At 44.1% G+C, this 24080-nt stretch overlaps 1 protein-coding gene across 1 annotated transcript in view; it reads left to right on the forward strand.

Moving 5' to 3' along the window:
• Positions 1–1310: 1310 nt before the first annotated feature.
• LMNB1 (lamin B1) overlaps positions 1311–24080 on the forward strand; it is a 40439-nt gene continuing 17669 nt past the window's right edge. The window contains exons 1-4 of the mRNA XM_034774413.1: positions 1311–2123; positions 13998–14154; positions 16033–16158; positions 17066–17236. Coding sequence (XP_034630304.1) covers positions 1771–2123; positions 13998–14154; positions 16033–16158; positions 17066–17236 — 807 coding nt within the window. The 5' untranslated portion in view covers positions 1311–1770. The remainder of the gene's footprint in view (positions 2124–13997; positions 14155–16032; positions 16159–17065; positions 17237–24080) is intronic.

Here is a 24080-nt window from a genome sequence, read left to right on the forward strand (position 1 = left end):
TTTTCACCTTCAGTCCATTTGGTATGATGTCCATCCGTTTGCATTTGGAAAGGAAGATGATCTCTGTCTGTATTTGTGCAAGTTTCTTCATGAGGTTGATAGATTTCCATTCCATACGGCTAAATGCAGTGCCTTGCATGGTGTCAAGTATCAGAGGGGTAGCCGTGTTAGTCTGAATCTGTAAAAAGCAACAGAGGGTCCTGTGGCACCTTTAAGACTAACAGAAGTATTGGGAGCATAAGCTTTCGTGGGTAAGAACCTCACTTCTTCAGATGCAAGAAGTGAGGTTCTTACCCACGAAAGCTTATGCTCCTAATACTTCTGTTAGTCTTAAAGGTGCCACAGGACCCTCTGTTACTTTTTACAGATTCAGACTAACACGGCTACCCCTCTGATACTTGTACTGAATTGGAACTCTCAGTTGGGTCCCACCAGAACCAGCATCGTTACACTGTGTATGAGGGGATAGTTTTGTGGGCCGTGGGTGGGGTGATGGGTTGTGTCTGTGTGTGCATAGAAGATTGTGTGGGTTGCAGGATGCGAGGCAGGATGGGGCCCTGTGGATGTGTGGGCATGCAGAGGAAAGCACCACGGGGTATGGGAATGTGCAGCAGCCAGGGAGTGTGCAAAGGTGCGAGTGTTGTGGTGCTATGCAGGGGAGGGCGATGTTTGCATGGCAAGGTGGGACGCTTGGCAAGGCGCATGTGGGGCGTGGCTCACTTTTTTTTTCTAGGTTCAAGCAACCCCTTTCCTCCCCAGTGCGGAACGCAGCTGACGCAGACCTGGATTGGCGCTATAAATAGCGGGGAAACTACCCAGTGACGTCGCGCGCCTCCCACCCACACCCCTGGAGGCGTGCGGCGGGGGCTGTGGTTGGGTTTGTAACTCGAGGGGAGTGAGAAGTGCAGGGATGCAGCTGGACCCCCTCACGCAGGGGCACCCACCTCCCGTCACAGCCCCTAACACGTCAGTTTATACAACGGCCTCTCTCGGGGTGGGGACAAGAGAGGAAACAAAGACACGGCCAGGCCGCAGCAGCCGAGGCGGCCCCTGCTCTCTTCGGGGTGTGGGATACCCGAGGGGAGGAGGGACCGTAAGAGAAAGAGTGTCTCAGCTAGCGCGCGCAGAGGCGGAGCCAGGAGACGCGGGACGCGCGCCAGCCATTCGCAAGCCTGCTGACAGTTGCAGGCGCTGGCGGCTTTTGAATTTAGTTTCCAGTCTGCGAAAAAGAGCAGAGCCCGGCCCGTCTCGCTGCCTCATTGGGCCAGGACGGGTCACGTGGGGCCGTAGTTGTGGGCGGGAGTTGGGAGGGCCCGGTTGAGCGCGCGCCGGCCATATTGGAGGGGCGCGGAGCCCGCCGGTTTTGTGTTTCATTCTGAGCCCGACCCGAGGGGAAGGAACCGGCGCGCGCGGGCGGGTTCGGGCCTTGCAGCTCCAGGCGCCGGTCTTTTCCCTCGGCGCGTTGCTGGGGAGGCTTCTGCCCCCTGTTCCCGCTCTGTGCTCGTTTAACCCGGGAGCGGCCGTGGCCCCTTTATTTTCCCTCCCTTTTTCCCTTGTTCTAGCCTCGCTGCGCCCCCCGTCCCCACACCGCTTTTGCATCGTCCGCTACTAGCGCTGCAGCTGCCTCTCTTACCCCTCTGAACGGCTTTGGGGCGCTTAGCTCAGCCCCCGTCTCTCCTCTCTCGCGTCTCGCGTCTCCCGTCCCCCCGACAGCCTCCTGACCTCGCTGCTCCGCACCCTCGGTCCCCGCCGCATCGCCCGCTCTTCGCCATGGCGACTTCCACGCCGGTAGGGCAGCGCTCCCGGGGCAGCGCGGCCAGCACCCCGCTCAGCCCGACGCGCATCTCCCGGCTGCAGGAGAAGGAGGAGCTGCAGCACCTCAATGACCGGCTCGCCGTCTATATCGACAAGGTGCGGAGCCTGGAGACCGAGAACAGCGTGCTGCAGCTGCAGGTGACCGAGCGAGAGGAGGTGCGCGGCCGAGAGCTCACCGGCCTCAAGGGGCTCTACGAGGCCGAGCTCGCCGATGCTCGCCGGGCGCTGGACGATACGGCTCGGGAGCGGGCAAAGCTGCAGATCGAGCTGGGCAAGATCCGCACGGAGCACGAGCATCTGCTGGGCAGGTGAGTGACCCCCCGGGGGGAACGGGCCGGGGGTTCCGGGGGAGGGAGGGCAGGAAGGAGGCCCCAGGCTGGCGCCCTCGTGGAGGAGGGGAAGCCCCCTAATCTGTTGTCGTGCAGTATCTCTCGGGCGGGGGATGTAGCGCGGCCTGAGGTGGGAGAGTTTTAACGGAAATGAATGAATCTGGCCTTCCTCTGCCTTGTGTCCTGCATCGTGTAGCAGGGAAGCTGCCCCCTCCCCCCGATACAGCGAGAGGGAGGCGGGGCGCAGCTCTGTGGAGGGAGTTGCACCATCCCGGAGATCACTGGCTGCCCGGGTGTTTCAGTCCTGGCTGGTGGCCTCAGGATGAGCCCCGCGGATATCCTTTCTTCCCCCTCCCCCCGCAGCACTCCGGGCTTTTGTCCCACTGGAAGGGCTGACCGCTCTCTCCTGGGTTATTCCTCCATAGTAGTGCTTTGCAAAGGAGTGTTCCTGTTATTGCCATGCTGCCAGGCCCTCCTTGCCTGCACCCTAAATCTTTCTACTCCGCTATTGGCCTTATTTCTGGCCTACGTTACTGTAAGGAACAAATGTCGGTCACGTCATAAGGAAGCTCTGCCCCCTCTCCCCCGCCTCGGGGGCTTGATCTCCCGCAGACGAAGACAGCATAAAAATATTGACCTTCCCCTTTGCAAGAGACAAGGGAGCAGGCCTGCTTTGAGGGGATTGTATTTTTTCTTCCCTCCCATTCATTCTCTCTAGTTGTGAGTACAGTAACCTGTCTGCTCCAGCTGCTGCCATGTGCTGTAGCTAGTGACTGTATATGAATGAATGGAGAGGTCCCTGCACTTTCCTCTGGCAGCCCCGCATTCCCATCCGGTGATGAGCCTCCAGTTCTCTTGGGTGGGTGGGCGGGGAGGAGGAATATTGTATGGCGAATGAACCTTCCTGGAACAGGGAGGGAAGTGGGTTCAGCAGTGCTAAACATAGCCATTCAGTGCTTGTATAACCTTTCTAGCTACTTGTGGTACTCTAAAACACACTACAGCCTTGTCTGGGTACTTACAACTGTCTGCTTTACAATGTATATGTTATTTAATGTCCTTAATACATAGTATCATGAAGCATCTGAGTCAATCCTAATACACCTCTACCCAGATATAACACGACCCGATATAACACAAAATCAGATATAACGTGGTAAAGCAGTGCTCTGGGAAGGCGGGGCTGCGCGCTCCGGCGGATCAAAGCAAGTTCAATATAACGCGGTTTCACCTATAACGCGGTAAGATTTTTTTGGCTTCCGAGGACAGCGTTTTATCGGGGTAGAGGTGTACGTGGTATCAGTAAGCAGTATAGTCAGCCTTTTTTAGAGGGGAAAAGGAGGGTGCCTAGGCTACGAATTCACTTTTTGAATTCACGTGGCAAGGATTGCCATTAGCTAGACCTGTAGAGGGTGGGAAGGGCTCTGTGTTAAATCAGGAATTTTTAAAAAAGCATATTGCCAATTGTATTTTAGTTGGGGAAGTATATAGTTCAAATAGTAAACTTAATGTTAAAATGAAAGTTTTGGTAGAGAAAAGTGTCTAGGATTTTTCCTTGCTCTTTTGGTTGTAAAACTTAAATTTGAGCTTTTAATTATGCATTTTGATGATGAAGGATGTATGTTTTTCTATGACGACTGTTTTTTTTAATAGTGGCTTCAAGGAAAATAAATGTCAAATGGGTCTTAAAAATCATGTAGCCTCTAGGTTCAAGATTGTTATTTTTTCTTCCAGGGTGCTGATCATTTTCTCAGAGCAGTGATGGAATAGTTTTTTTTTAAATAACTCTTGTACATATGGCTTATTAGAAAACAGAAAAATCCACCTATAGAAAAATCTTTAAGATGAGGTATCATGGTAGGTGAAGTCCATGGTGAAATCTAGTTTTAAGGGGATGCTTAAAGACTAAAAATCTTATGCAGCCTTTTTTCCCCCTTATGAATCTCATAGGACAAATCATGCCATGTCCTTTTGTATATAATTGATTTGTGTGACTTTCTCTTCTGTATATTTTTTGTTCTCTTCAATATGAATCCTTCACTTACGATTTTGACTCCTAACTTGTGTATCATCAGTTTTCTGTTACCTGAAAGAGAGAATCTAATTTAATTTTAAACATTTTTGCTGTCAGTTGCCTTCCATTTGGTTTGGCCTGAAACAAGGTTAGTTTATGAACTGTTTGAGTGAATATCTCCATTTGTTTCTGCTATAGCATGATGGACACATCTTCTTAGCATCAGCTTACTTTCATTGCAAGGAAGTCTTTCCTGGCAAGTGTGGGCCTAAACCGTCCATTTCTGCTCAATTTGGGATTTCACTTAAAAACTATGTTTAGTCTTTGTGAAAATATTTTCTTATGTAAACTGCTGCACTTATGTCTTCCTTTGACTGCAGACAACTCCAGAGCCTCCACTGCTCACAGCTTTGTCAAATAGCAGCAGTGTGTAATTAATAAGGAGAGTCAATGTAACTGCTAGATTATTGGCATTCATTGGCCAGGAAAGCAAGGAGCCCTACAGTGGGCTCAAAAAAACAAAAACAAAAACAAAAAGATGGTGGAGAGTAGAGCAATGAAGACCTTCACCATTTCCCTGCTGCTGGCAGTCTGAAGGGGCAAAGACAAGCCAAGGAAGCTTTCTTTTCTTGCAGTTTGGTGGGTAAGAGAGTAAATTTTTTTAGAGGCAGATACGAAAGTTGTAGGACTCAGGGGTACAAGCCGCTTATCAAATGCCATAGCTCCTTCTTCATTTGCTGAGGGTGCCACTGGGACTGGGCTTCTTATCAAAGCATACTTCTGGACCTTGGGGAGATGTGTTCAAGTTGTCCATCCTCATCTTCTTCAGGCCTTCATCCTCCAGGTAGTTAGGAGCCTACTGAACTTTTCAAGTCCCAAGTACTGTATTCACTTAGGAGTTGTGTATACATCAAGAAAGGTTCCCTTAGTTGTTTCTGATCTAAATTCTGTATTTTCTTATGATTGAAGACCTTCTAACAAGTATATCGGTCCCTAGAGCCTTGCTAGATATTTTAAAATACAGGTATTCTACAGGCATCCGTTCAAGCTCAGATGTATTTCTGTTCCCAAAATCTTAAACTAAAGTAGAGGCTCTTGTCTGGAGAGCACTTTCTGGTGGTCTCTGGAGAGTTGGCTGACCACATGTTCCTGGCTTCTTTTCAGCTGTTACCTTATAGCTGTGATGCTTTAGTCTAATCCAGGTAATTGGGCTTCATACGGGATAATGTGGTGAGGTTCAGTGCCTGTGATGTGCAGGAGGTCAGGCTGGGTGTTCTGATGTTCCCTTCTGGCTGTTAATTCTAATATTAAAAGATGGCTAAAATACTTTCTTAAAATGATCTGAATAATAATGAATGGGAGGACTGGTGTTCTCACAAGATCTCAAATTGTGGTTCTCACTGAAAGTTTGACAACTCCTTTAGAAGAGATCTCCTAGTTATTGAATATTACATTTTATACACTGGTCCAGAGTGCTCTTACTGGTCATAAGGTGCAGGTTTCCTACCTTCTTTGAGCTCTTTTACATGTTATTACATCCTCTGCTCTCACCTCTCGCCTCCTTTAGTCCATACAAAAAGCTGCCACTAAACTTTTCTTCCTTGCCTCCTTTTTTATTGTATAACTGCTCTCTTTGAATTCTTCCGTTTGGCTTTCCATCTGAGGATTGTGTCAAATTCAAGCTTTTTGTCACTTTGAAAGTGCTGTATAAGTCGTTTCTTGCCTATTTATCCTCCCTTGTCAAGCTTAGTTTTATGCCTCCTAGCATCCATCAGTGCTCACAACTTCATCCACCTGTTTATCAGATTTTCACACAGTTGCCTTTGTGTAGTCCTCTATGTATGATATGACCTCCTTGAGCTCATCTGCAAGGGCCCTATCCTGTCTATGTTTAAGATATTCATTGCTCAGTTTAAGCATTCTCTCAAGGAAGGGTGAGCAGGAATAAAATAAACATGGGATTTCATAAATGGACTAGCATTTGTTTTCATGACAGGCTGAGATTTCACTGTGGCAGTTGTCCAGTGGCTAGGCACATCTCCTCTCTCCTCATGGGAGTTAATGTGGTGAAAGCAGCTTTTAAGCAAACGACATAGCTGAATGAAGATATTAGTAAAGGTGGTAAGTATCCAGAGGAACTACTATAGTCTTGTGCTTTGATTTTTTTTTTTTTTTTTTTTTTTTTTTTTCTAACTTACCATGCAATAACAGTACCTTTGTTTTGCTTCAGATCTTAAACCAGCTTTCCTTCCAGATTCTTTGTTTTAAAGGGAGGAAATTCTGAGCTGGGATTAGACAGTGAAATAGACTCAATGTGGGTTTGATAGATGGGGCAATAACTTGAGTGACTTGGCATGTGTTAAGCACAGTACAGCTGGTGTACAGGGCAACTGCTCAGAAGAACCTGCTGTTTCAAGGCAAGCAAAGTTGAAACAGCTGTCCCAGCATTTCCTGAGTTGCACATGTGGTATGTTATAATGGATATGTTATAATGGATTGGAGGGCCTGGTTAGGGAAGTTGTCTTAATATGCTTTAAAAAGAATATTTAAAAAACTGGAAACATATATTGCAGGCAAAGCAGATTAATTGTTCTCAATTAGATGCAACAGTCCAAGGAGCTATTCAACCTAGGGTGGCTGGCTAAATAGAAAAAGGATCTGATTTTCAAAGCATTAAACGTCTACAGCTCAATTTAAGACTTTTGGAGCAATGAGTGCTTTGAACAGGCTCTCATTATCAAATTTTATTTAGTCATTACAGTGGTGTTACTGTTGCGTATATGGGAAATAGGGGAAGGCCTTGATTTGATCTTGGTTTTGGGAACTAGGACTTCCATCTTCCTCACATGAGTGCGTGTCTCTGCAGCAGTAGTGTTCCCAAGAATCATTCCAATTTGCTGCTAAAAGTTTCCCTGTGGTTTTATGGGGTTCTCAATAGCAGCAGTGAAACTGACCTGAATCTTGTTAACTTCACACTGTTGCTGTTTGGTAAAGCTATGAAAAGCAGCAGAGATACTGGACCTGTCTGAGATGTCAGGATGATAGCAGTCAGTTAACATTTTGCAAGTGTCTTCCATAAGCACTTCAAACTTACTTTTTCATTAAAGAAGTTTTCTTCAAAAATTTATCGCTTGGCATTACTCTCTAGCAGAAGTTTTCTACTTACTTTTGATGCATAAACTTCTCAAGTTCTGGGTTTGCATAGACACTCGTAAGATACTGGTATATCCAACGTTTGTCTACGTAGCATCTAAAAATACTTTTAGGCTTGATTAATTATATTTTCCTGTACTTACAGGTGCACTCCTTTAATGAAAGCAAATTGCCATTTTAAATAAATGACTTCTGTAACAGCAAAAAAGAGAACATAAATTGAAAATTTGATAATGAAAAATCACTCTTCTGTTTGTAATGCAAACTTAGAGTACAAGTAGATAAGGAAAAAATATAAACCAAATACACTCACTCACTGCACTAGGCACTCCTTTGGGGCAGAGGTGATCAATGTTCTATTAAAGGTGACTTGCAAAGAGGAATAGAGAAATTTGCCTCATACTTTTGTGTTTAATATATAGAGAGGGCTTGAAAATCTTCCAGCCTATGAAAAAGTCTGTTTGGACAACTAATGAAATAGTGATTTCACAAGTTGGACAACTTGGGGGATGAGGGGGATTTTTAGTCTGACTGTTAACAACAAAAAGTTCTTATACCTGTTTTCAGTATGATTATCAAAGATAATCTTTATTCAAAATGTTAAGGATTCAGTACCTTAACTTCTTCAATAGAGTTAGAGCTCACAATAAGCACCCTTGTGATCTTGTTTGTTGTGAAACAAAATAGGTGCACACACAATCGTTTTGAAGTCCTTTGCATCCCACTTCTAAGCCCTTTAGAAAAAATGAACTATTCCTCTGAGCATCTTTGATATCCACAAGTGTGAGATCAGAGGTGGCTGGTGGTATATGCTTCCAATAACCAGAGTGTATTCTTGTTTGAAGGAAAAGAAGAGGGGGGGGGGGGAAGTGAGGTTCTTTCTGTTTGTTTGAATATCAGTTGGAAAAGTGAGACAGCATTCTAAAATTACGGTTAAGCATTTAATCCAAACTTAGTGATTCAGAGGAGCTTTGCCTGAGTAAGGAGTGCTGAATAGGCCTCTGAGTAGATAAGGTGGATTCAAGCACTTTTATTTCTGAATAGTTTAACAGATGAGATGCATCTTAGCATAGGTCAGTGGCACCCAACCTCATTACACAGGAGGGCCACATAAACCTAAGCACAATCTTGTGTGGGCTAAACAGATTCTACATATTTTAATAAGATTTAAAGTCACCTGTATTGATTGATATTTTACGTTCAGCTTCTTTTGCATATATTTAGATAGGTTGTTTCTATGTACAGTAGTGTGTGTAAACTAAAAAGATGTAAGTATGACAATGCTAATGAATCAACCATTCGTTAGAATATTGTGTTGAAGCAGGCTGCAGGCCCTATGAGATGTCTGGTGGGCTGTTGGTGATTTAGGATCTGAATGAGGGCTCATCACTTAATTCTAATGTAAGTTGCTAGCTTTGATTTGGTAGTTTGCTCTAATAAAAATATAGGTTGTGTGAGTGAGACCAGAACCAAATTACCAAATGAAAGCTACAGGAAAAGTTTATGGTGAGGAAGGAATTGGTTTACATGTCAAAACAGCAGTAACGCTGATCCTACAAACACTAACGCTTTTACACAAGAACCTCTCATCTGATCATTAAGTTAGATATAAATGTTTTCCTACTAAAAGTTGGCCTTACTGTCTTACTGCTCTAGAAAACAAAATCTGGAAAACTGATACTACATATTTCTGCTTAGGTGAACATGGTGATTAGTTTACTTCATTGCCATGATCTTATTGAACTCTTTTCCCATTGCAATTATATAATAAGTGTGCCAAAACAATCTGTTAATCACTGTACCAAAGCAGTGAATGGCCAAGTGATTGGTCAAGAGCGGCAGTTCAGAATACTTACTACTATTGACATTATGCCAATGTAGTGTGAGAATGCAGGTGAAATATGGACTGATCCCATCACTTTATGATGATAGACCTGTGCAGCTGTGTCTACACCAGCTTTATCCTTACAATATCACGATATGTAGCAAAGTTGGGAGTATTAGTTCAGATAGGGCTTTGGGTGGCAGCTTTAACAACCATATCATCTGAACCTGTTTAGAGCTAGACAAGGTGGGTTTAAAAACTCTGGCTACTGGTGTTCTTTGCCCCATCTACGCTATTGCTCCTGCTGGTAGAACTACATTGGTGAGAATTTTTAAGGGGGAAAAGACTATTGTAGATTGTCTTAGTTTTGCCTTATTTAAATGCTTCACTTGCCTTCATAACAGAGGGATCCAGGCTCTTAAAACAGCAGCAGTTAAACTTCACTCTACTATAGGTCTCTTTGTTTGGCAGTTAGTAGGTTACGTTCGGGCAAGCCCCATTGATGACACTTGTGAGAGACTCTCTGCCATCTGTCATTATACTTTAAAATATATTTCTCCCCTACCTGAATTTCAGTAATATAATAATTAGGGCTGTTGATTAATTGTGGTTAACTCATGCGATTAACTCAAAAAAATTAATTGCACTGTAAAAATACTATTTCTTTTATTTTTCAATTCACCTCATACAAGTACTGTAGTGCAATCTCTTTATCGTGAAAGCACAATTTATAAATGTAGGTGTTTTTTTGGGGGGGGGGTTACATAACTGCACTCAAAAACAAAGCAATGTAAAACTTTAGCGCTTATGGGTCCACTTAGTCCTACTTTTTGTGCAGCCAGTCGCTAAGAGAAACAAGTTTGTTTATATTTACGGGAGATAATGCTGCCCGCTTCTTATTTACAATGTCACCTGAAAGTGAGAACAGACGTTCGCATGGCACTTTTGTAGCTGGCATTGCAAGGTATTTACGTGCCAGATATGCTAAACATTCATATGCTCCTTCATGCTTCAGCCACCATTCCAGAGGACATGCTTCCATGCTGATGATGCTCGTTAAAAAAATAATGCGTTAGTTAAATTTGTGACTGAACTCCTTGGGGGAGAATTGTATGTCTCCTGCTTTGTGTTTTACCCACATTCTGCCATATATTTCATTTTATAGCTGTCTGGGATAATGACCCAGTATGTTTCTCTTCTCTCTCTTCCCCCCCCCCCCCCCCCAAATATAGGGATTAGCTATCCAAATACAAATCGACATATAATTAGACTTTTTAAAATTAATTATATACTTTTTTCCTTCTGATTTTAAATTTAGCCAATCTCATTAGAAATGTGAACTCTTAAAGTGACTCTTCTGAAATATGAGGTGCACACGTGGATTGATACCATCAGTAATATCAGTTGAAAAAATAAATATGGATATTTTGCAACTGAAGTTTGGGTTCTGGTCATATTATTGTCCTGTGGCTGAATCTATATTACACATTTCTTTCCACTGTTATCAGTGGTTTTGGCAACGGTGGGAGCTCTAATTTAAATTATCTGCCTGTAATTTACCATCAATTTTTTTTTTTTATTCTGAACAAAAGGTGTTTCAGCACATGTGGATTTGCACTGAAATAATTAAAGTTGTGAGTTATAGCTGGAGATAGATATTCTGGTTCCAGTTACTGTGTACACAGGCCCTAACTCTGCTCGAAGCATGTTTAAATGTATGATTAAAATGCTGTGGCAGACTACAATATTTACCCCTACTGTTGGATCTGCTGTAGTGATAGCAGTGATGGACAACTGTGTATATTAAAAAAAAAGTGTAGAGAGTTTGAAATCTCTACACGTGCTACATTCTTACAGTGTTAGTATTAGGCTGATGATAAACTGCAATGGTTCACTCTGTATATACCTAAGATAGCTCAAGATCAAAGTTCTAGTTGTACAAATAGTGACTTTGATTGCTAAGTCTCTTAAATTAAAGCCTGCCATCTTGTGGTTGCAGTAAAAATTGTCTGAAAATGTGTTTTTGAACTTGCTCTGTGATTGACACAAATCTTTTAGCTATTTGATGGCAGCAAACTGGGCTACAACTAAATGTGCTCTCTCATCGGTGCCAGATCATCTTTCTTTTATTCCCGCAAGAATATTTGTGTGTTCTTATTACTAAATAAACCTAATTCCTGTATTTGTTCTTGCTGCTGACAAATACTGCTAATTGTGATCTTCAAAAGATTCTTTTAATTGAATATGGCCTTTTTACACTGTATAAAGAACAGGTCTTCTAGGCTTTTGTACTTTAAAAGTAATTCGGAAATGTCAAGTGTGCTCTTCTGGTTTTGTTAAACTTGTTTTTTGAGCTTTTGGGAGCTCAGACATCTTAATTAAAAGGAGTAGGAGTTATGAATCTTCAGCACAGATGTCCTTTGTTCAAGATATGAAAAATAGTTACCCTTTCAAAAAGGATGACAAAAATTACTTTCCTCTCTCTTAGAGAGGCAAGGTGGATAAAGCAATATTTTTTATTGCAGCAGTTCTCAACCGGGAGTCTGCGGCCCCCTGGTCCATGGGCAGAGTTGGGGACATGGAAGGCATTGCTTCCTCCCCGCCCCTGCCAAACTACACCTATGTCTAAGGCCCCTGCCCCGAGACACCCTCGCTGGCCCTGGAGGTTTTATAGCATGTCAGTGGGGGCCTCAGAGAGAAAAAGGTTGAGAACCCCTGTTGTATTGGACCAACTTCTTTTGGTGAGCGAGACAAGCTTTCGAGCTATCTCACCCATTTTGTGTCTCTAATATCTTGGGACCACATGGCTACAACAACATTGCATTTCCTCTCGGTTGTCCAATTTTCAGTCTCTTTTGATGTCATTTTATGAGTTCTGTGTTCACTGTTTAGAAATTCAGGTCTTGTCCACTCTGGAAGACTAATGTAAAACAAAACCAAATCAGAAGCCTCCCCAACTATTTTTTTTGAAGTCTGAATATCTTTTCTGATGGTACCACTCAATTTTTATTATAGCAGTTTAAACCTGCCTTCTGTGTGAAGCTATTCTAGCCAGCGGTGTGTTTCTTGTTTCTCTCTTCTCTTGGGCACCCACAGGACAAAGGTGATGTTCTACTTAACTGTTTTTAAAAAAAGCTTCTATTGAATGCAGCAGACAAATTTAAAGGGAGTCAATTTAAATCACACTTGTCTGAAACACTTAAGCACTTTACTTTAAGAGTAATCTGCGGCAATACTTGTAACTGAAAGATTAAACATAAACTGGAAGAATCTTTTTACTTTGTTTATATGACAGAAGATTGTATGATTTTTTTTCTTTTTCTGTAGTCATTCCCCTGAAGCAGAATTGGAATATTGTTTACGTACTAGCATCTACTGGACAAAACTGTCTTCATTACTGTTTCAGAAAGCATGACTGGCTGTGTCTACCCTTAGGAAATGGGGAGACCCATAATTCTTCACCAGTGCAGTTCCATTTGTGGTAGTAACAGTAAGGTCATACCGTAGACGGGAGATGGATATCTTTATCCCCATTTTGTCTGCTCAGATGTGTTTAGGCAGCATAGTGGCAGAAGCTAATTCTGTCTAGGCTACCACCTCTGTTGGTGGATACTTTGGATGTGAATAGTTATTAAAAGAAATCTCATCAGCAATTCAATCTCTTAATTTGGACAGGTCTAGTTTGTTAGAGCCAGTACATTGGGGCAGGGAAATGCCCTGAATTCTGGAATTGCAAAATGGAAAGGCTAGTGTGTGGGAGAGAGCCACTGGACCAATTATTTCTCTAAAGTTGCTCCAGGTAAGGAGCTGGCTTGGGCTTCTTTGGGGCAGGGAAGTGGCTTCTGAGCATGTTTGAGGTAATGGTCCTGGGCTAGCCTGTCTTGTCACTATTTCCTCCAAGGGACAAGGGAAACTGGCAGACTTAATTGTCTCCCCTCCCTCCAGAAAGGTGCTATCTCTCGAGTGTTTTACGGATGAGATTTTTATAAATTTGAAATTGAAAACTTGTGTTAAAGCCTAAACTTGTGACACTTGTAATTTACATTAAATACAAAAACAATAATTAAGCAGTGTATATTTGCTGCAACATTTTTAAGGAAAGTGAAACTGATGACCTGATGGAAGTCATGAGCTGAACTTTTGGAACCAGGTTTAGTTAAAGTGCTAAACAAGCTTTTGACAGCAGTAGTATCTTTTTTGTAGGTGCAGAAAATATTTTCTTCACTTCATTTTAATTGACTGGTTCAGTTCAATGACTAGTTAGTTCAAAGTTAAGCAAGTAATTGGGAGTTGAAAAAGCAGAAAAGCTTGGAAGAGGAAAACAATCTGAATAAAACTAGGTGAGAGGATGAGATCTACTTGTTGTTTCTAGTTGTCATATTCTTCCAGATTTTAGTCAGTTCAATTTACTAACTAAAGAAAGTACTTAATTTCTTTACACCAGTGTTTATCAAAAACATGTTTTGCATATATCTTAAACTTTTTCCTTCCATATCCAATATGTTTAAGGTATTTTAGTTAGTAAAAAAAAAAAAAATCTAAAATACTGTTTTTGTTTGTGTTTAATTGAATTTCTATTTCCATCCAAATAGAGCTCGTCACAAATAACAAATAAAAATCATTTACCATTTTCTAACCTGATAAAAATGTAAAAATTAAGAATCCGAATAAACTTAAATTAAGCTATGTAATTGATTAAAAGTGTTTTCTCCTGGTTTGCTCAAAAGACCACATTTAGTATAAAAACTGTATTTAGTTGCAAATCAACATATTTTAATGGCTACTAAGACAGCCCTTTATTTAATTTTTTAATTTGTTGACTGTTTCTAGACATTTGTCTCACCAACCTCTTTTTTTCCAGCTATGCAAAAAAAGAATCTGATCATAATGCAGCCCAAGTCAAGCTTCGGGAGTTTGAAGCAGCCCTAAATTCCAAAGAAGCTGCCCTAGCTACAGCACTTGGTGATAAGAAAAGCCTGGAAGGGGAACTTGAGGATTTGAGAGATCAGATTGCACAGGTGAGATGAAATGGTTCACAATCCAGTCTGCTGAACAGATTGGCTCTTTAGCCAGAAAATCACTCCTTGTAAAAGAGCTAAATTTTACTCTAACCAAAATTGAAACAAAATGCTGCGAACAGAAGTTGTAAATCAAGTTATTCCTCTCCAACTGAATGAAAGCAAAGTTCTAGTGTTCTTATCTTTAAACTGAAAACACCGTTTCTGGCACATTTGCTAAGCTGACCATGTTCTCTCCAGTCTTTCCCTCCGTGAGGGGACAGTAGATTCTGGTCTGAGAGGTTTTTTTTTTTTTTTTTTTTTTTTTGTAAAGGGTCCTTTTCCTTGAAGGAAATGAGTTTACTGTTTTTCCCCCCATAGTTTAGGGGGGGAGGAAATGATTAAGTTTGACACCCCCTTGTGCATCCTCCTCCCCCCCCCCCGGCCATCAGGTGATTGCTCCACCTGGTCCCAACATCCCAAGAAGGCCCTAGCATCTCCTGGCTCAGACCTCCTCTTTTCTATATTTTGGACTGCTAATGAAATTCTACTCTTCGGAATTAAGTTCAGCATTTGAGAGGGATTTCTTCAGCATCAGAGGTGTCATCTATACCTTTCCTTCTGTCCTCCTGTCCTAATACCTCAGCACCATCAAGTCTGTTCAATTTTTGGATGATTGTGATGGTCTAATCCTTTTCGTAAACTATGCCAATATTTATACATGCACTTTCACTTACTGCTGGTAATTTTTCCACAAATGCATGTAATAGTGCTGTCCTTTTCTGAAGTCACTGCAAAGCAGTCGTTGGTACAGCATGAAGTTCTAATAACAATAGTACTTCACACTGATAGATGATCCACATCAGTTAAATGACCAGAAGTGATGCCAGTCACAGAATATCTTCTGACTTTTCTTGTCCTCCCTTTAAATTTATTGATGCTCTTGTCCAGTTAAATCACATCTTATCTACTTCCTTCTCCCTGCCTCCTTCAAAAGAACCTCAAACAAACCATAAACAAAAACACTTCACAGGGTTGGAATTTAGAGAACCAGCAGTAGTGCCAAACAAACTTTTTTCCAGGTGCACCTGAGATGCATCTGTGCTCCCTTAAGATTGCTCTAAAGAGGTGTAAATCAAGACTCCTTGCACGATATGTGTATGCGACGTTCTCTACAAATATTTAAGAATCACAGTCAGTCTGTTCACTTGTATCTTCTTTTTTTTCTTTTCCCACTCTCCCATTTACCACAAATTATTCTTATTCTCAGGCCCCAAATCTACTTTCCCATGCTTTACCATGATAAATATTGATTGGCAAAATTCTGTAGGTGAGTAGAATCTTGTAAGTTTACTTTAGAACACAGTAAGTTATTTAGACCGCAAACAGTTTTACTGTGTTGACATCTAATGGCTCAAGATCTTAAACTCTTAATTGACCTACCTTAGTTGTTTGCCCACTGTCTAACAAAGGGGGAAGAAAAGCTGTGCACTAGTTTTGTAGACCTTACAAACAAACTCTATGATCTGCAACAGCAGTTAATAGATATTTTCCTAGAGGTGTAGTGATATTGGTTGCTGAAGCTACCCCAATTAGTCTTTGCCAAATAGAAAATCTTGACAGCAGTCTCTCAACTAACTTCTTGAGGGGATTAAAGGAAATGAATTGCTATCTTTGAAAATGATAGTCCTTATTAAGGTGAAGTACCTGGACTGTATCTGTAATGAACTACAAGAGTTGTATAAGGTGATGGGTAAAACAGACTTTCTTGATGTAAATGGTAAATGTAATAAATAAGTTTTATTTCAATGCATATTTCATTCTCAGCTGCTGCTTTAAAATGTCAATAAGTGATGTGTGAGAGATCTACTTAAGCCTAACTGTACTAATATTTTTTAGTTGGAAGCCTCCTTAGCTGCTGCCAAGAAACAGCTGGTAGATGAAACTTTAATGAAGGTGGATCTCGAAAATCGTTGTCAGAGTCTGACTGAAGACCTGGAGTTCCGTAAAAATATGTATGAAGAGGTAATTCTCTTGAATACTAAGTTTTAGTTCTAGAGGAAGCAAATTTTAAACATTTTGAACCAATTCAGCTTGCTTATTGGGAATTCTGGTATGTTTTTATTTGTATATTATGGAAACATAAGAACTTAACCTGGAATGTGACATGACTGAAATAGCTGTTTTTAATATGTGAAATAGCTTAATTTTTTTTATGCTGTACCCTTTTAAATAGTATAATCTGAAATTTGTTTAAGTATTCTCCTTAAGGTAAGGACTTTCCAATTCCCTGTTATGTATGAGTGTTCAGGAGGCGCATGAGAGCAACAAAAAATAAGCTTGAGCACAGCATTCTTTTCTCTGTGTATGCATCTATTTCCTTTCCAGTTTCATTGTCAGCTTTGCTGCTATTATACCCTTTTGCAGAGTTTAGGGAAGAGTGCGCAAGTGTGCTGCCTCTCCTCCCCGAGCAATGATTAGTGAAAATTTCTCAAGTGATGCCAAATGCACAAAATAAATGGTGAGATGCGGTACGTTTTCCCCTCTAAACTTTAAATCCTCATTTTTACTTTTAGCAAAAATATACAGTCCTCAGAAATGTAATATTTCAAGTTGAAGGTGCTCCTCTAACACTCTTGTGACTAGTTAATCTTGTAGGATGTAAAATTCAGTTTATGGTGTCAGATATGGAATCTGCGTGAAATTTTTAGATGTTCACCATAGTATAATTTATAAAGATCTGCAATGGATATGCTACTGGAAATATTCTTGTGAAATATTCCAACATTTATTCAGAACACTAGCTGAAAACAACATTATTTCACATTCTAATTATAGCAGCTTAAAATTGGACTCTCTTGGCTGTTGGTCTAAAGCTCATCTTGGCTGAAATCACCAGAATATTGTTAATGTTATGCCCATGTTTTATTAGGAAATCAACGAGACAAGAAGGAAACATGAAACTCGGTTGGTTGAAGTGGATTCTGGGCGCCAAATTGAGTATGAACACAAACTGGCTCAAGCACTTCATGAAATGAGAGAGCAGCATGATGCACAAGTGAAACTGTATAAAGAAGAGCTGGAACAGACTTATCATGCCAAAGTGAGAGCGTTTCTCTTTATACTGCTGCTTGACAGATTTTTCTCTTGTGGGATTATAGTAATTCCAAATAACTATAAAACTATTTAAACGTTAAGGTGTATCAAGAACTGTCGGCTGGCTGTAAAGTTTCATGTTTCTGGGCGTGAATTTAAATTTCTAGATGCATGTAAAATCTGATTTCCATTGGAAATAATTGTCAGGAAGTACCAGAATGTAGTGTCTTGGACTGCACTTGGGATGTGTTTAAAAAAAAAAAAAAAGGGGGGGGGGGGGAGAATATGACTAGTACTGTGGATTCCAGAAAATGTTTTACATGTGGATTTATATTAATATTGGTGGGCAGGATTTCCCATATTTTTTTATAAAACTAGCACATCCCGTGTGACAACACACAAAACATGGTTAAGTAGCAACTCTACCACATTCTGCCCCTCTTGTAGAGAAAAGGGTAAGTGGAACTTACTTGTACAGAAATATATCACTTGAAGTGCTTACTCATGTTCATTCCATTGTAGGTGTGTGCGCACCTACATGCACAGTCATCAGAGATTTTTGCCTTAGTGGTATCTGTAGGTCAGCTGTGGTGCCCCCTTGAGTACCATGCTCATGCGCTGGTATATTAGGTGCCGCCGACCCTACGCCCTCTCAGTTCCTTCATGATGGTTGGTCAGAGCGTCTCGTCTTGCATTGCAAGAGCGTTAGCGGTTCTTTACAAGTTCTATCTTCTTTTTATGTGGTTTGTAGGTACTTTGTTAGCCATTAAGTTAAATATTAGGTTAGTTTAGTAGTTAGAGTCCCGACGCAGGGCATGCCCTGTTCCCCCGGCTTCAAACCATGCTAGTGATGCAACAGGCCAATGCCTATTAGTGACCCCCATGACAGTTGTTTGAAGTGCTTTGGGGAGTCCCATAGAAAGGACAAGTGCAGGATCTGTAAGAACTTTTGCCCTAGTACCCAAAAGGAGCAGGATATCTGCCTGAGGGCCCTCCTCATGGAGGTTGCGCTTCGTCCTGCGTTGGAGCCCTCCCACTCGGATGCCACACCGAGCACGTCCGTACAGATGCAGAGCGCACCGCTGGCACCTAGCTGTGCCCGGCACCATTCCTTGTTGCCGGTGCCTAAGAAACAACAACAAGAGCAGCACTAAAGGGGAAAAGGGGCTTTGGGCAAAAGACCTATATCAGGCCAAGTGCCTGCCCCGGGACTTCATGGGGATACTGCTTAACTCTGACCCCGCTCCAGCCCGGGCAGGGATCCGACTCTCGGGAGTGATGGGGACCTCAGGTTCTCTTAGGGCCTTCGTTGCTGAAGCAGCCTTGGTGGCTAAAGAACAAGCAGGATGGCCAGCACCACAGACGCTGTGCCAGACTCGGCTAAGACGTTAACATCTAAGGGCAAGCCGGTGATGGGACCCACTCTATATGGCAGTGAAGTACCTTCGGTTCACGGATCACAGGTGTAGATCCCCATCTCCGTGGCCTAGGACCCCAGCACTGCACCCTTGGTCTCGGATCAGAAGGCCCCAGGTCCCTGATGCCACACTCTCCCTCTATGAGGCATGGGATACTGGAGTCGAGGCACCAGTCCTTGGTACCTGTGAGCTTCCTGCCAAAGACTGCCGTGGCGTAGGTCACCTTCACATAGACGGTTTCCCAGATGTTGGTCCCCACCGGGGCGGGATCGCTCCCTATCATGGCACTGGTCTCCACCTCCCCAGTACTGCTCGTTGGGCGGGCACTGATCCTTGTCCTCATCTCACCGGTTGCTGACTTGGGTCAGTTGGCAGACTCAGGCCTCCATGTCTCCACCCTGGTCTCTGGAAAGGCAATGGCCACCGTCAGACTGGGACTTCAGCCCCTCATCAAGGAGGAATGATTTGACGCCAACCCATGAGATCAGTACTGCATCTGCAGCAGCGGCAGGGCAGCAGGGACAGTGGCCCGCTTAAGGGCCATACTGGAACCAGTGGGGCATGTCTGTAATGGTGGTCCTACATTCTCACCAGTCCTCCCTGGCTGCATTGGACAAAGCGCCTCTGGCATCGGAGTCAGAACACCATACTGAATGCATCGGGCTCCAACATCTAAGGAGCTGTCCCGGAGAGGGAAGGGGAAAAGAAGTACTACGTCCCTGCAAAAGGGTTAGAATATTAGTACACACAGCCTCCAGCAGGGTCTCTGGTTGTGTCCGCTGTTAATGTAAGGGACAGGCAGAGCCAAATCAGTGGCATGCCAAAAACAAAGACACCAAGAGACTGGATTTGTTTGGCAGAAAAGTTTATTCGATGGCCAGCCTGCAGTTTCGGGTGTATAACCACCAGGCCCTGTTAGGCAAGTACAATTTTAACCTGTGGGAGGGCCTCCTCAAATCCCACAGGACTGAGTCCAGGAGTTCGCAGCTTTAGTGAAAGAAGGCACAGCGGTGGAGACGGGGCCCTCCAGATGGCCTGAGACACTACGGACTCAACGACCACGGTGGTCGCCTCTGCGGAGGTCATGAGGCGCAGCTCCTGGTTGCAGTCCTCTGGGTTATCCCAGGAGATGCAGGCCACCATTCAGGATCTCCTGTTTGAGGGGGCAGGGCTCCTCTCTGAGCTCATGCACGGAAAGCTCTACAGCCTTAAAGACTCCCATGCCACCCTCTGCTCCTTCGGCCTTAATACCCCTCAGCAGGCCAGGAAGCTGTTCCATCCTCTGCCTCCCCAGTTTAGGTCTTGCGGGATTCCCCGGCTGAGTACCTACAGTAGAAAGGATAGAGACAAGGGGTCTGAGTGGCGACACGTGTCGTCTTCCCGTTCATCTGCTCAGCCTGGCCCTTCCAGGAACCAAGGAGGCCAAAAAAGGGCATTTTGAGGATGCGCTCAAGGATGGCGCCCCAGTAACTTCCCAGGATCCACCCGCCCACTCTTTCCTTAACTGCCTGTGCCCCTTCCAGTCGGCCTGGTCATGGCTGACCTCAGACCGTTGGGTGCTCGATACAATATCTTCAGGTTACATCCTGCACTTCGTGTCTGACTCTGCCTCCCACCTCTCTTCAGGGACCCGTCTCACAAGCAACTTCTTGTCCAAGAGGTCGAGAACCTCCTGCATCTGGGGGTGGTGGAGGAGATCCCTGGGGACATGAAAGGAAAAGGGTTCTCCCGCTACTTTCTAACCCCGAAAGCAAACATGGGTCTCAGATGCATTTTGGACCTGCATCGCCTTAACAGGTTTGTCAAGAAGTTGAAGTTTCGCATGGTCTCCCTAGCCTCCATCATCCCCTCCCTGGATCCGGAGACTGGTATGCCGTGCTCAACTTGAAGGATGCGTATTTCCATTTTCCAAGGGCACAGGTGCTTCCTCCATTTTTGTGCTGGGCCAGCGCTATTTCCAATTCATGGCGCTGCCCTTTGGTCTCTCATCCGCCCAAATAATATTCACAAAGTGCATAGCACCAGTGGCCACTTACCTGATGTGCCATATTGACCCGTACCTTGACGACTGGCTAATAAAGGGCTGGTCCAGGGACTAGGTTCAGCATCTTGATGTGATTTGCTCCACCTGTCGTGACCTGAGGCTGTTAATAAATGAGGAAAAGTCTCTCTTAATTCCAGTGCAATGCATATAGTTTATTGGAGCGGTCCTCGACTCAGGCCAGAGCCTGCCTTCCTTCCCCAAGGCTTGGTTCCAAGCCATGGCAGATCTCATCTCGTGCAGGCAAGCCCACTCTCTCACCACCGCTCACTCGTGCCTGCAATTGTTGGGCCAGATGGCAGCCTGCACTTACATTGTTCGGCACATGTGGCTCCACCTCAGGCCCCTGCAGGCATGGCTGGCGTCTGTCTACGTACCCAACAGACACAGTGTGGACTGTGTGGTCAGGGTCCCGGACCACATACTGTTGTCACTCACCTGGTGGCAGAATCCTGAATCGTTGTTGGAGGGAGTTCCCTTCGCGGCTCCATCTCCATCAATGACCCTAATCTCAGATACCTCAAACCAGGGGTGGGGAGTCCACCTGGGCGATCTCAGCACACAAGGTTGTTGGTCAAGTCACGATTGCTCCCTACATATCAACGTCAGGGAGCTTAGAGTGGTTTGCTTGGCCTGCCAAGCCTTCCTACCTCACATAAGAAGCAGGGTGGTCCTGACGGACAATGCAGCGGCTATGTTCTATATCCACAAGCAAGGTGGAGCCAGATTGTCTGTCTGCCTTTTTCCAAGAAGCCATCCAGCTCTGGGATTTGTGTACAGCACGACAGCCATCTTGTAGTGGCACACCTCCCCGGGGCCAGGAACGCTTTGGCACAATGCCTCAGTAAGACCTTTTAGTTTTGCCTCGAGTGGTCCCTTCATTCGGAAGTGGCCAACATCATCTTCCAGAGGTGGGGGACTCTCCAGGTGGACCTGTTCACATATAGGCAGAACAGAAATTGCCTCGATTCGAGGGATCGATAGAGGCTCTCTTTCAGAGCCTTTTCTGCCCCCGTAGACGGCGGCTTTGTTGTATGCCTTCCCCCCAGTGCTGTTAATTCACAGGGTCCTCATGAAGATCAAGCAGGACAGGGCAAAGGTGATCCTCATAGTGCCGGCTTGGCTGCGCCAGCACTGGTTGAGCATGTTTCTAGTCCCCTCGGTGGCTGCGCTGTTACAGCTACCGCCCAGGCTGAACCTGCTGTCCCAAAACCATGGCAGTCTTCTGCATCCAAATCTGGTGGCACTGCACCTGACGGATTGGCTGCCTGCCATATGGTTAAATGCGGAGGAGCAGGACCGGTCAGCCGGTGTCCAACAGGTCCTGGTGGGCAGCAGAAAGCCCTCCACCAGAGCGACTTACCTGGCCAAATGAAAGCGATTTGCTTGTTGGACCTCAGATAAAGGCATTCGACCCGAGCGGACCTCGCTGTAGTTAATCCTGGACTATCTTCTGCATCTCAAGCTCCAAGGGCTGTCCATTTCATCTATCAAGTTCCACTTGGCTGCTTTCTCAGACTTCCATCCACCGCTCAAGGCTAGGTTGGTTTTCGCCCAGGACATGACTGCTAGGTTCCTCAAGGGCCTTGACGTGCGAGTAGAGACGCTCAAGGATCCCGTTCCTCTGTGGGACCTGAATCTTGTGCTGTCACTTCTCATGGGACCCCCCTCTTCTGAGTCTCTGGCTTTCTGCTCTCTCCTCGTTTCCTGGAAGGTCATGGTTCTTGGTTTGCAATAACATCTGCCTACTGGGTCTCTGAGATTAGGACACTTACCTTGGAACTGTCCTGAACGGTCTTTTACAAAGTCCAGCTGTGACCACATCCTGCTTTCCTGCCCAAGGCGGTCTCTGTTTCATACGGGCCAAGGCATTTACTTATGCAGCTTTGGAAAATAGACAGGTAAGTTGGAGGAGCATAGGTTGCATTTCCTAGATGTCAGGAGGGAGCTAGCCTTCTACATTGAGAGGACCAAGCCGTTCTGCAAGTCAATGCAATTGTTCGTCACATTGGCCTACAGAATGAAAGGTTGTACAAAGTCTGCTCAAAGAATTTCTTCTTGGATCACTGCCTGCATTCGCTGCTGCTACAATCAGGCAAAGGCGCCCTCTCCGGCAATTATAACCACCCACTCAACCAGGGCGCAAGCCTCTTCGACAGCTTTTCTAGCCCAAATGCCTATCCAGGACATCTGTAGGGCGGCCACCTGGTCGTCCGTCCACATTTTCACGTCCCATTATGCACTTATCCAGCAGGCCCGGGCCAATGCTGGCTTTGGTAGAGCAGTGCTGCAAGCCGCTAGACTGTGAACTCTGAGCAAACACTCGAAGAAAAAATGGTTATCGAAGATTTTATAAGTTTTCAAGATGAGTTGCTCATGTCCATTCCATTACCTGCCCTCCTATCCCTCTGGAGTTGCCGGCAAGAAGGAACTGAGAAGGCGTAGGGTCTGCGGCGCCTAATACACGAGCGCATGAGCGTCGCGCTCAAGGTGGCAGCACAGCCAACCTTACAGATACCGATAAGGCAAAAATCTCCAACTGTGCACGTGGGGGCGCGCACACACCTAGAATGGAATGGACACAAGCAATGCATCTCGAAGAACAACAGTTACAAAAAGGTATGGTACTTGTTTTTTTGGGTTTGTTTCTTCCTTCCTCTGCCTTGATGATTCAGCATTTCTGTAAACAGACTCCTCTCAGTTTAAACTCCCTTCAGCTTGCTTTTCCACATTCATGTGCATGGATTTCATAGTAGATAAAACTCATAATAAAGAATAAATTGTATAGTGTAGCTATAGTAAACTGCTACTGATAGTTATGCTCAGATTAATCTTCCTTGAAAAACTTCAATTGAATTTTGGAATAGTTTCCTCCTTTAAAGTCTAGCTCAAAATTTAGGGACTAGATCTATTTTTACTAGCCTAAAATGGCTTAATGAACTGTAGGTTTTTCCCTCAAACTCTTATGTGTGTGCTGTTCTATTTTAGTCAGTACCTTTGACCATATTTGATGTGATTTTTTTAAAAAAACAAACACACATTTAAGTTGAATTTATGGTGCTGCCTAAACTATCTGCGGCAGTTTGTTCACCTCTTTTGAAAAAATTAATTTCCATGGTTGTGAATATATTTTTTAAATAGCAAATTACTTAAGGAAAGTGGTGGTTGTAAAGAGAAGGAATGTGATGGCTCAAGGGACTGGTAATGTGGTATGAAGTCTTTTGATTTGGGACACCCCAATATACTGATTGAAAAAGTAACACTAGATAACTTCTGTGAAATCAGTTGGTGATCTTGGTCAAATATCTGCACAGGCAGCACCACAATAGGAGCCCTTGTTTGGCAGTCTTAGGCCCAAAGAATGAAGGGCTTGAAAACTGAATTTGCCTCTG

The sequence above is a fragment of the Trachemys scripta genome, chromosome 6, assembly GCF_013100865.1.
Source record: "Trachemys scripta elegans isolate TJP31775 chromosome 6, CAS_Tse_1.0, whole genome shotgun sequence".
Taxonomy (NCBI): Eukaryota; Metazoa; Chordata; order Testudines; family Emydidae; genus Trachemys; species Trachemys scripta.